This window comes from Microcaecilia unicolor, chromosome 4 (genome assembly GCF_901765095.1).
Source record: "Microcaecilia unicolor chromosome 4, aMicUni1.1, whole genome shotgun sequence".
In the NCBI taxonomy this organism is placed as follows: domain Eukaryota; kingdom Metazoa; phylum Chordata; class Amphibia; order Gymnophiona; family Siphonopidae; genus Microcaecilia; species Microcaecilia unicolor.
In genome coordinates, this window is record NC_044034.1 from 54,426,181 (window position 1) to 54,439,839 (window position 13,659).

General features: G+C 42.6%; 1 protein-coding gene across 1 annotated transcript in view; it reads left to right on the top strand.

Moving 5' to 3' along the window:
* The window catches only part of DYNC2H1 (dynein cytoplasmic 2 heavy chain 1), a 1,078,189-nt gene that overhangs the window by 818,841 nt on the left and 245,689 nt on the right, over positions 1–13,659 (top strand). The window contains 2 exon segments of the mRNA XM_030202388.1: positions 61–126; positions 9,481–9,531. Of these exon segments, the coding sequence (XP_030058248.1) occupies positions 61–126; positions 9,481–9,531 (117 nt within the window).

Sequence of the window (13,659 nt, forward strand, 5' to 3'; positions counted from 1 at the left end):
TCTTGACCGCTTCTTGTAGGGAAACTTTATAACTATTTGTATTATGTTTCTTTTTCTTAGGCTGATCAACTAATGTTTGCTTTACATTTTGTTCGAGGAATGCACCCTGAACTTTTTCAAGACAATGTAAGTAGATGAGAGTTGTAAGTAATGTATTTTTATTCTTTATCTGTGAGTAGTATTTAATGTTGACTGTGAAGGAGGTAGATGTAATGCTTCTTGGATCCAAGATGAAAATGAAATCCAGCATATCATCGGTGGACACCTGCTTGATATTGTGCTGTTCAACATGATTGTGTTGATTCATTGTCTGCATGCCTGGATACAATCATTCACCACATTTTTCTCTGGCAACTTCTCAGGTCTGTTTCTCTTTCAAAGTGTCCTTGTAAAGCAGTTTGTGTCCTGCTGTTTCATGTTTCCCTTGAGTTTGCTGTAGAGGAGGATTATTAAAGCCATGAGTAACATGATCTTTTCATCTCACCTATGCAATTGGCATTTCTCAGTACCTAAGAGTCTGGAACTCAGTTTCATCATTTAATTCCTCAAAACTTTTGTAGATGCACTACTATTACTATTACTGTTTAATATTTCTATAATGCTACTAGGTGTAAAATCTGCTGTGCTGCTATATAATTGGGACATTTCCTGCTCCACGAAGCTTACCATCTAGTTGAAATGTACAACCAAAACAAATAATTTTTTTAGTTATCACATAGAAGCCAAGTTTCATAGGATTTTGCTGGCTAAACAGGGTATTGGGGGGTGGGGTGGGGGGAGAATATGGATGGTGCTGGGATGAGGCCAAATTGATCTATCAGAAGTATGTGAGGGAATTTCATTTTAAATTCCCTGGGCCTGTTTCTTTCTCATTTGCTCTGCCAGCTAGCTGAAAATTGTTCTTTTAAAACAGCTTATGGTATAATAGTTAACATGAGAGGGCCAAGCATGAAATGTCAAGGATTTTGAATTTAAAATCAGCCTAAGAAAGGAGGGTGTTTAAGTAGGACTTGAATACAACCAGAGATGGAGAAAGATACACCAATACAGGAAAACCATACCAAGAATACAATGCATTAAGACAGGTGGAGGGTAATTTTATAAGGGGGGCGTGAAGTTTAAGAAGGCAAATAGGCACTGTTTTGTAAAATCACATAGATGACTATGTGAGTCTTTTACTAAAGATTAGTGTATGCTATCTGCAGCAGGGCCCAGAAACACACATACACAAGACAGCTATACACAGACAGGCAGACCCGATTGCATGGTGCCATACACTGGGAGTGTGAGGGGATCCTGGTGAGGGAAAGATGGAAAACACAAGGGGTTTTAATGGGGAGGCTACAAGGGTGATGACTCGGGCTGGAAGCAGAGCAGGGAAATGTAAGATAACCAAAGGCATACCTACACACAGACAATCAGACATTCAAAAAATTCTTAGATCTCCAACAACCATGAACGCGGCTACTAGTCCAAAAGACAAGTGGAGTTGGCATTTAGACATGGCCCGGTATTGATGTAGTTCTGCTGAGACAAGGAAAACTTCACTTGTATATCTTACCTGCTGGAAATTGCATTCAAACTTGAGAAAACTTAGGGAAAAGGAAACTTGGGGTTGATTAGGTAATGTCATTGTCTTTTTCTGTTAAATTGTTCTACTTAATTAGCAAAGTCAGTTTAGACAATGTAGCCTTTTAAGTCTCTGTTGAGTGTTTATCACTGGTTTTGAGTACACCTTAGTCAATGACAAAAATAGGATTCTCTTAATAAATACTAGGAAGCAAGGTAAGGCCACATTGGTGTTTATCTGTTTGAAATTATTTGCTAGAGAAAGTAACCTTATTTGCAAGGGTATAACTGTTAGGAAGGAAGAAAAAAAATAATATATTGTACAGTTACCTTTTAATTAAACAACAGTGACTGATTAAAGAGAAAAGTTGAAAGGGTGGACAAAGTGCAGTGTGAATCATCAAGGAGATGTTAGCTGACATCGCGTTAGAAGCACAGCTACATAAAGTTAACCAGAACTCAGCTGCTTCTAGTTCTGGTGTATCTTACCTGTTGGAAAATTGCATTCAAACTTGGGAAAAAGTAAACTTGAGGTTCAATAGGTAATGCCATTATCTGTTTGTTAAATTACTATACTTATTTAGCAAAATCAGTTTAGACAATAGTGTAGCCTTTTTAAGCCTCTGTTAGGAGGGGCATTTTTGATGTGTTTAAATCCTATTTTGGACATTTTGTGAAAAAGTTAAAAAAATCCAGTAGCGAACATGGCCATTTTCAAACCAGAGAAATGTCCAACTTGTTTTAAAAATGGCCATTTGATAGATGTTTTTGTGCTCAGTGCATCTGTCTTTTAGGACTGTTTAAAAAAAAAAAAAAAAAAAAAAGTGCAAGTGAAAAATGCACAAAAACAAGCCATTGAGATGTATGAGGGGCTATCATTCTTAGTAGACTGGCCACACAGAAATCCCAGCAGAGCAGTGGGGCACCATAGAGGACACTGCAGTAGACTTCAAATAAAAGGTCCCAGGAATATATCTTACCTTTATCCCCTTATATTGCATGGTGAACCCTCCAAAAACCTACTGTACCCAAGTGTACACCACTACAGTAGCCTTTATGCCTGAAGGTGTCACCTCTATGTAGGTACTGTAGTATTTTGGTGGGTTTTGGAGGGCTTACACTTTCTACCACAAGTGTACCAGTTAGAGTGGGTTACGGGCCTGGGTCTCCTTCTATACAGTCCACTGCACCAGCCACTATGCTACTCTAGGAACCTGCTTGCTGGTATAGTAGGACGCCATAACATCTGAAGCAGTCATAGAGGCTTGTATATACTGTTTCTTTCACATCTTTGGGGGCTAGGATGGCGTCATTGACCATTGGAGGAGTAAGGGGGATTATACCTTAATCCCTGTAATTCTTATTTAGGGCATCTTTTAGTCACTTAGGGCTCCTTTTATTAAGCTGCGTTAGTGATTCTCGTGCTTGGTCTTTGTTTCATTCTCTGCACTGGGAATCACTACTGCGGCTTAGTAAAAGGAGCCCTTAGTCATGATTGAAACATGTCTAGCCAAAAAGTCTCAATTTTGGCCCTAGATGTTTTCATTTTGTTCCTTTTATTGCAGAAAAACATCTGTCTTTTGGTGCTGCCTATGTCGCCCCCAACACACACCCCCTCCATTGAAATTGGGATGAACTGTGGAACAAAATGTCTAAAATCAAGATGTCAGAAATTGCAAAGTGGATGTTTTGGAGAAAAAACGTCCTGCTACCTTTATGATATTTTTTGGATATTTTTCTCTTTTGAAAATGAGCCCCACAGTATTTTGGAATCTAGTTTAGTATTTTATGTTGTATTTTACAGCTTACCATAACATCAGTTTATAGCACAAAAAGTAGTTGAGGAAAGCCTCTGTTTAATGTTTTTCACTCCCTCCCACCCATTCACCCACCTACCCCAAGGCTGATCTTTTATTTATAGTGGGAGTGGAAGAATAGCCTAGTGGTTAGAGCCACTGGTCTTGCAATCCAGAGGTGGCCAGTTCAAATCCCGCTGCTGCTCTTTGTGATCTTGGGCAAGTCACTTAATCCTCCACTGCCTCAGGTACAAACTTAGATTGTGAGCCCTCCTGGGACAGAGAAATATCCAGTGTACCTGAATGTAACTCACCTTGAGCTACTACTGAAAAAGGTGTGAGCAAAATCTAAGTAAATAAATAATATAGGCTCTCCAGCCAATTAGGAGGAAGACATTCAGGCTTATTTTCGAAACAGAAGGGCGCCCGTCTTCCAACACAAATCGGGAGATGGGCGTCCTTCTCTCAGGGTCGCCCAAATCGACATAATCGAAAGCCGATTTTGGGCGCCCTCAACTGCTTTCTGTCGCGGGGATGACCAGAGTTCAAGGGGGCATGTTGACACCGTAGTGAAGGCGGGACTGGGACGTGATTAAGAGATGGGCGTCCTCGGCCGATAATGGAAAAAAGAAGGGTGTCCCTGATGAGCACTTGGCCGACTTTACTTGGTTCATTTTTTCTTGCGACCAAGCCTCAAAAAGGTATCCGAACTGACCAGATGACCACCGGAGGAAATCGGGGATGACCTCCCCTAACTCCCCCAGTGGTCACCAACCCCCTGCCAGCATCTATGCCAGCCTCAAATGTCATACCCATCTCCATGACAGCAGTATGCAGGTCCCTGGACCAGTTTTAGTGGGTGCAGTGCACTTCAGCCAGGTGGACCCAGGCCCATCCCCCCTTCCACCTGTTACACTTGTGGTGGTAAATGTGAGCCCTCCGAAACCCACTGTACCCACATGTAGGTGCCCCCTTTCACCCCTTAGGGCTATGGTAGTGGTGTACAGTTGTGGGGAGTGGGTTTTGGGGGGCTCAGCACCCAAGGTAAGGGAGCTGTGCACCTGGGAGCAATTTGTGAAGTCCACTGCAGTGCTCCCTAGGGTTCCCGGTTGGTGTCCTGGCATGTCAGGGGGACCAGTGCACTGCAAATTCTGGCTCCTCCCATGACCAAAGGGCTTGGATTTGGTCATTTTTGAGATGGGCGTCCTCGGTTTCCATTATGGCCCAAAACTGGGGACAGCTATTTCTAAGGTCGACCATCGCTAAGGTCGACCTAAATGTTGAGATTTGGGCATCCCCGACCGTATTATCGAAATGAAAGATGGCCGCCCATCTTGTTTCGATAATATGCCCCCCCCCCCCCTTTGCGGGCAATCCTGCGAGAACGCCCTCGTGAAAACTTGGGCACCCCGTTCGATTATGCCCCTCCACGTAGACTGAAGTGTTTTTTTTGTTTTTAACAAGTATTGATGGCGTAATCCGCCTAGAAAACTGGTGATAGAGCAGAATATAAGTTTGTAAAATAAATAAATAAAGCTGTGCCTGATTTATTTATTTTAGGAAAGGGTTTATTTAAATTCTAATTTTATGTTGCTGAGAAAACTGTTGCTTTATTTTTTTTTTTCTTAGTAGAGATGACTTAGTTTAATTTTCTTTTTAAGGAGCATCTTTACTGGCTTGCGCTTGGATTTCTTTTTTACCTCCACTTCAAAAGGAGTGGTGACATGTGCTGGGGGATAATCTTTTTGAAGAGAAGGTGGAGGAGGTCGCTGATCTCATCAATAAACATTAATGCCATCAATACTCACTCCCAAGTCGAAGAGGAGGTTCAGCCCCAGCATGCTCCTTCTCAACAACAGGTGCACCTAAGTACCAGTAATATCCCCAGTCAATGCAGGGGCGAGCTTTTGATTGGCTCCAGCAGAGCATAGACTCTTTGTAAGTGACTGTTCCAGACAACATGCTGGTCACAGGGAGGCTGAAGTTTTACCAAGACAGGTGGCCCCTTTTATTTTCTGACCGGTGGGTTTTTCAAATAGTCTGTCTCAGTTATGTCCTGCATTGGCAACAGAAACCACAAGATTGCTCACTGAGAGCACATCACTTCAGTTCTCAGCACAAGCAGGTACTTGCTGAGGAACTCTCCGCCTTTCTAAAGGCCCATGCGGTCGAACCTATTCCACCATGGGAAGAAGAGAAGGGATTCTACTCCAGGTACTTCCTTGTGCAAAAGAAAACAGGGGGGATGCATCCCGTCAAACCCTGAACAAATTTCTGGTCAAACAGTAGTTCAGAATGGTTTTCCTGGGCATCCTTCTCATTCTTCAGGAAAACGATTGGCTATGCTCTCTGGACTTGAAGGATGCTTATATTGATATCCCGATACTTCCAGCTCACAGGAAGTATATTCGGTTTCAACTGGGGATACATTTCCAGTATCAGGTATTGCCTTTTGGCCTTGCTTTGGCTCCCAGGGTCTTCACCAAGTATCTTGCAGTGTCTTGTCTCATCACTGTGCAGACTGGGAGTCCATGTGTACCCCTGTCTCAGTCACTGGCTTGTGAAGAGCACATCGAAGGATGGTGCTCAGGAGTCCATGAGGAGGTCTATTCAGGTGTTATCCAATTTGAAATGTCCCATTGGTGTCAGGCCACTTGGAACATGTAGTACGTCATCTGAGTTCTGCCAAAGCTTGTTCAGTCCCTGTTCTGGTGGACAATTCAATCCAATTTGACACTAGGGCTACCATTCCAAATTCCACAGCCCACAAAGTTACTGACTATGGATGCGTCCCATCTATGGTGGGGAGCTCACTTAGACAGGCTTCACACTCAAGGTGCTTGGATAGTCCAGGAATCAGATCTCCACATCAACCTTCTGGGGCTCCGGGCAATCTGGAACGCTCTAAAGCCTTTCAGAGATCTGTTAAACAACCAGATTGTACTCATTCAGACAGACAATCAGGTTACCATGTAGTACACCAACAAACAGGGGGCACCAGCTCAACCAGCTTCAAGCCCTCTGTGTCAGGAAGCTGTCCGGATGTGGCATTGGGCGCATCAGCACGGGATGCTCCTCAAGGCCACTTACCCGGCGGGGAAATCCAAAAGCCTGGCTGACAGACTGAGCAGGATCACGCAACCATACAAGTGGTCACTCTGTATGGGTGTTGCCCACAAGATCTTCCGAGCATGGGGCATACCCCTCGGTGGAACTCTTTGCCACTCAGTTCAATCTCAAAGTCCCTCGGTTGTGTTCCAGGCTCTAGGACCATGACAGGCTAGCATTGGATGGCTTCCTCCTTCACTGGGGGATAGGACTTCTGTATGCGTATCCTTCCATTCCTCTTGTGGGGAAGACTTTGCTGAAACTCAAGCAAGACTTTGTTGAAACTCAAGCAGTTCCACGGGACAATGATCCTGATCGTTCCCTGGCCAAACAGATAGAAAAGGCAATGGTGAAAGCTAGAAGGATGCTTGGGTGCATATGGAGGGGAATGGCCAGTTGGAAAAAGAAGGTGATGATGACCCTTTATAAGACTCTAGTGAGACCTCATTTAAAATACTGTGTACTATTCTGGAGACCGCACCTACTAAAAGATAGGATGGAGTCGGTCCAGAGGGTGGCTACTAAAATGGTCAATGGTCTTCATCATAAAGCATATGGGGAAAGATTTCAATATCACTTTGGAAGAAAAGCGGGAGAGGGGATTTATGATAGAGACATTTAAATACCTACGCAGCATAGCATAAATGCACAGGAGGTGAGTCAATAGAAAGGAAGTTCTGGAACGAGGGAGCATAGGATGAAGGTGAAAGGGGATAGACTCAGAAGTAACCTAAGGAAATACTTCTTCGTGGAAAGGGTAGTGAATTCATGGAACGGCCTCCTGGTGGAAGTAGTGGAGATGAAAACAGCATCTGAAGCAAGAAAGCTTGGTACAAGTATATAGCATCTCTAAGGGAGTGATAGGGAGAGTAGATTGCATGGTTGGGCAGACTGGATGGGCCATAAGGTCTTTATCTGCCTACATTTTTTAATGTTTCTATATAACAATATCAAAAGCATTGGAGTACATTATGAAATCCTCTTGCTGTCTGATGGCACCAACGTATTTGTGATGATGGCCATCCCGAATTTTCAAACATAGTAGCATAGTAGATGACGGCAGAAAAAGACCTTCACGGTCCATCTAGTCTGCCCAACAAGATAAACTCATATGTGCTACTTGTTGTGTATACCTTACCTTGATTTGTATCTGCCATTTTCAGGACATAGACCGTAGAAGTCTTGCCCAGAACTAGCCCCACCACCCAAACACCAGCCCCGCCTCCCAATCTCGGCTAAGCTTCTGAGGATCCATTCCTTCTGAGGATCGCCATAGCAAATTTCCCTTTGAAATTTTTCAAGCAAGCCTGTGGGCTCACAGCCTATGGAGCAATTTAAAAACTGTGCCTTGAAAGATTTCATTGGCAAGGTTCTGAAATCTCAAAGCATTTGAGTTTGGATACATTAATTTGTGGATAACAATCAACAACAATAATTAACAAACAGCTGTTATGAACTGGTAAAAAGTGCATCTAGAGCTAGTGAAAAAAAACTTAAGGGAAGGGAGCTGTGGATCTTTGGGTTTGTGTGGTATTCAATTAATTTAAAGATCCACAGCTCCCTTCCCTTAAGTTTTTTTTCACTAGCTCTAGATGCACTTTTTACCAGTTCATAACAGCTGTTTGTTAATTATTGTTGTTGATTTGCAAGCAAAGCTGCTTTTCTCACTTTCCATCATGTTATAGGCGAAGCATGGTAAGAGGAAATGGCAGTATTCTGGGGTGGGCGTGTCAGTGAAGGATCTCAGACTGCATGCAGTATCCCACCTACTACATGTATGTTGATGGGGGACTAGCTTCCCCCCTCCATGTGTATACTTTGTGGCTCCAAGCCCTGGTTATGAAAAATGGTGGCTTGTTAGCCCCCAAATAAGATCTGTGACCTCCCAGTAAGAACTGTGCCTCTGTTCCCACTTGTAGAGGGAACACTTTTTGCTTACTTTTGAAAGACTGTTTCAGGTTTTTTGTTTCCTCTAATCTATGCTTGGGCCCTTTGGTTCTTGAGGGATATCAACCACCCAGATTTTCAAAATAACCTTAGTTAATATGTATGAGAGAGATTTGCATACAGTGTCTCTAATTTGTAAAAAAAAAACTGCTTCATACATATTAAATAGAGATATCTGGAAAACCTAGCCAATTTGTAGCTCTCAAGGGCCAGAGCGCCCATCCCTGCTCTAAGCAGTCAGTCAACAATCAGCACACTTTCCCACCACCTCTGTAAAACAGTGTTCTGACTGAGATCCAAGTACTGGATAATCACTTGAGGTAGGAGTGTTAGTGCAGCCAGAATCTAGTTTACATGACTAGTTTAAGACGGCAAGTAAGTGGGATCATTGATCATAACGGAGGGAGAGAGTTGCTCCATTACAGATAGCATCTGGAGATCTTTCATAATACACAAAGGAAGAGGAAGCAATTTTTGTTGATGTAACCTAATTTGTTACAGATGAGAAAATTGTTTGTTTTGTATCTCATGTAAGTGTGTTAAGTTTCAGAAGTCCTTTATATATTTTATGATCAATGTCTATCTACTTTTTCAATACTGAAGATATCATTTAAGAATCTCCTGTTGATATATCTTTAGACTATAGTAGCTGTGAAAGCCCAACCTTTTTTTTCTTTTTTGTAATTATTCCTAGTACATATATGTTTTCTCACCTCCAAATAAACTGGTGGACTAGGTAATCTTTTCCTGATGAGGCTAGTTCATATGTTTATTGAGTACTTAGAACATAAAATAAGCCATGTTGAGTCAGACCAAGGTCCATCAAGCCCAGCACCCTGTCTCCAACAATAACCAACCTGGGTCACAAGTGCCCTTCTGATCCCAAACAATGAGATCAAATTTCTTATCATTAAAAAAAATATTGTAGCATAAAGAATGTTGTGAGAAGACAGGCATGGCATAAAGTAATCATGGATGACTAACTTATTAGGCTAATTGTTTTTGTTTTTACAGAGGTAGCTTTCCAAAAAAGATATAATGCTTACATTTCTTTTAATAGGAATGGGATGCATTTACTGGTGTAATCATTGGAGACATGTTCAGGAAATCAGTAAGTTAATACTCTCATTTATATATTCATTTATATTTATGGAGCATTGATGTTTTTATACCTATGATTATTTTTCTTGTTCTCTTTTAGCTAAGAAATGATTTATTGCATTTTAATTTCCATTCAGTCACTAACAGTGGCATAGCTACGGGGTGCCCTCCAATATGGATCCAGGGCCCCTGGTTTGGCTGTTGGGGGTCCCCAATCCCCTCCAGCTGAAGCATTTCTCCAGCGCTCCTCTCATTACATTGCCTGCCGTGCTTCTCTCTCATCGCGTGCATGTTCGGTTTTGTGAAACTGAGAATGCGCGACACTTTGCACATTCTCAATTTCATTAAAATCGAGCATGCGCAACGTGAGGGGAAGCAGGGCAAGCAATGTAAGGAGAGCATCGCTGGAGAAATGCTTCAACCCCCGCCTGCCATGGTATGTGGCGGGGAGGTGGTGCCAAAATGTTCCCCCTCATTTTGGGCTGTAAACCTCCCTCCCCCCCACCCCACTTTGAGACCCTAGTCACTAAACAAACTTAACACAAGAAAAAGGCTGCATACAGTAATAATATAAAACTATACTGGCTCCCAGTCAAAGAACGCATTACCTTTAAAATCTGCACTATGGTCCACAAAATTCTCTATGGCGAAGCGCCTGGGTACATGACAGACTTAATCGAGCTACCAACCAGAAGCGCCTCTGATTCAACACAATCATATCTAAACCTACACTACCCAAACTGTAAAGGTCTTAAATATAAATCTACTTATGCATCCAGCTTCTCCTATATAAGCACACAATTTTGGAACACACTACCAAAAGCCTTAAAAGTGACCTACAACCATCTAAACTTCCGGAAAATACTAAAAACCATCCTGTTCAAAAAAGCATACCCTTCTAATCCAACCTAAAGAACCGACCTTGCCTACACAAGAAAACCGAAGCATGTATGAACACAACGCTACTCTCCCACCTTACGACTATTACTGTGACTTTGCCATTTAAATTACATCTTATTACATCATATTGTATTTGTTCACACCGGAAACAGCAAAAGCCTTTCCGGTACTATGTAAGCCACATTGAGCCTGCAAATAGGTGGGAAAATGTGGGATACAAATGTAATAAATAAATATAGAGATATTAAGAGAAAAGAAATGTTTATTTTTAATTTCTTATGTACCGCCTGGAAGTCGGAAAGCACTACTACTACTTATCATTTCTATAGCGCTACTAGACGTACGCAGCGCTGTACACTTGAACATGAAGAGACAGTCCCTGCTCGACAGAGCTTACAATCTAATTAGGACAGACAAACAGGACAAACAAGAGATAAGGGAATATTAAGGTGAGGATGATAAAATAAGGGTTCTGAACAAGTGAATAAGGGTTAGAGTTTAAAAGCAGCATCAAAAAGGTGGGCTTTTAGCTTAGATTTGAAGACGGCCAGAGATGGAGCTTGACGTACCGGCTCAGGAAGTCTATTCCAGGCATATGGTGCAGCAAGATAAAAGGAACAGAGTCTGGAGTTAGCGGTGGAGGAGAAGGGTGCAGATAAGAGAGATTTACCCAGTGAATGGAGTTCCCGGGGAGGAATGTAGGGAGAGATGAGAGTGGAGAGGTACTGAGGAGCTGCAGAGTGAATGCACTTATAGGGCAATAAGAGGAGTTTGAACTGTATGCGGAAACGGATAGGAAGCCAGTGAAGTGACTTAAGGAGAGGGCTAATATGAGCATAACGACCCTGGCGGAATATTAGTCGTGCAGCAGAATTTTGAACAGATTGAAGAGGAAAGAGATGGCTAAGTGGGAGACCTGTGAGAAGCAAGTTGCAATAGTCTAAGCGAGAGGTGATAAGAGCGTGGATGAGGGTTCTGGTAGTGTGCTCAGAAAGGAAAGGGTGAATTTTGCTGATATTATAGAGAAAGAAACGACAGGTTTTAGCAGTCTGTTGAATATATGCTGAGAAGGAGAGGGAGGAGTCGAAGATGACCCCAAGGTTACGAGCTGATGAGACAGGAAGGATGAGAGTGTTATCCACAGAAATAGAGAATGGGGGAGGAGGAGAGGTTGGTTTAGGGGGAAAGATAAGCTCAGTCTTGGTCATGTTTAGTTTCAGATGGCGCTGAGACATCCAGGCAGCAATGTCAGACAGGCAGGCTGATAATTTGGCCTGGGTTTCGGCTGAGATTTCTGGTGTAGAGAGGTAGATCTGAGAGTCATCAGCGTAAAGATGATACTGAAAACCATGGGATGAGATCAGAGTACCAAGGGAAGAAGTATAGATGGAGAAGAGAAGAGGTCCCAGGACAGATCCCTGAGGTACACCAACTGACAGTGGGATAGAAGTAGAAGAGGATCCACTAGAGTATACACTAAAGGTACGCTGGGAGAGATAAGAAGAAAACCAGGAAAGAATAGAGCCCTGAAATCCAAGTGAGGACAGCGTATCAAGGAGTAGGCTGTGATCAACAATGTCAAAAGCAGCAGATAGATCGAGAAGGATGAGGATAGAATAGAGACCTTTGGATCTGGCTAGGAACAGATCATTGGAGACTTTAGCAAGCGTTGTTTCAGTTGAAAGAAGGGGGCAAAAGCCAGATTGAAGTGGATCAAGAATAGCTTGAGATGAAAGAAAGTCAAGGCAACGACAGTGAACAGCACATTCAAGTATCTTGGATAGGAAATGGAGGAGGGAGATGGGGCGATAGTTGGAAGGACAGGTAGGGTCCAATGAAGGTTTTTTAAGGAGTGGTGTGACTATGGCATGTCTGAAGGCATCAGGAACAGTCGCAGTAGACAGTGAAAGATTGATGATATGACAGATAAACGGGATGACAGTAGGAGAGATAGTGTTAAGTAGATGGGTGGGAATAGGATCAGAGGAACAGGTAGTTAGCAATAACAATAAGGCAAATAAAATTACAGCCTAATTAGAGCCATCAAAAAAGAGAGAGACTAAACAATCATAGAAATCCATTATGTAGGAAAACTGTATAAGTCACACTAATACCTTGAACAGGTTCACCAACATGCCCAGTCTATACAGAGAACTCAACAGAAAAATTCCTTCATCTTATAGCAGACCATCAGATTTAGGGGGGAAGTTATCAGCATGGGCTACCGTTAAGATGGGTTTAAAATTGGACCTGTGCTAAAATAGCACAAGTTGGGCTACTGTTAAGACAGGTTATTTTACCACATGTTGATGACCCCCCCCCCCCCCTTTATAGTAGTTAATATGAGCAGACTCAGTAGAATATACAGGAGGCACAGTACATACAGGTCATTTGTTAAGGCCCTGAGGACACACTGGGCAGTGTGACACAAGTTATATATCAGTTTGTTCTCCAAGGAGGTCCAGTGAATATAGATAAACTCTGAGAAAAAGTGAGCTCATCTGAATGCTAGGAGTTCTGAACCAGCATGAAGCGAACGCATATTGGAGTAAAGCAGTCTTGGAGATCTAATGAGGAAGCAGCAATGGTCAGGACACAGGTGAAGATTAAGTAAAGGTCTGCTGGTGAAGGGAAGAAAAGCCTAAACTGTTTGCAAAGAAGCAAGGAACAGGAGGATGAAGAACATTGATAGCATGATTCAGGAGGAAGCACAGAGTTGTAATATTTGAGGCTTATTTGTGCAATCCCAAAATGTGGAAGAAACTTGTTGCCCGATATTTAACCATGGCAGTCAGTATTCAGACAAAATGTTGGCTGTTGCAGTTGATTTTCAGTGCCAGTACCCAGATACTGGCTGGTGCAGAATATCCTGTGTCAGTGCCTACTTGGAAGTTCCTGTTAGTGGCCATATTCAGACCGCTAACAGAGATAAAGTTAGAATACTCTTTTTGCTTCATAACATGATGTGGTTAGCAGACTGAGTATGGCTGGCTTCCCTGACATGATGTGGTTAGCAGTCTGAGTATGGCTGCTAACCAGTTAATCTCCAGTTCTGTTCAAGCTCCACCCATGGACTGACCTGGCAAGGTCTGAATGGTTCCAAGGCAGAGAAAATATTCAGTGGAACTATGTGGTTAGTATCTCAGGTAGTTTTCAGATTAGCAGCATCTCACCTTGAAAATCTACCCCTTGAATGCTCAGTGAGTTGTCAGTGGTTTGAGGAGTTGACAGAAGACCA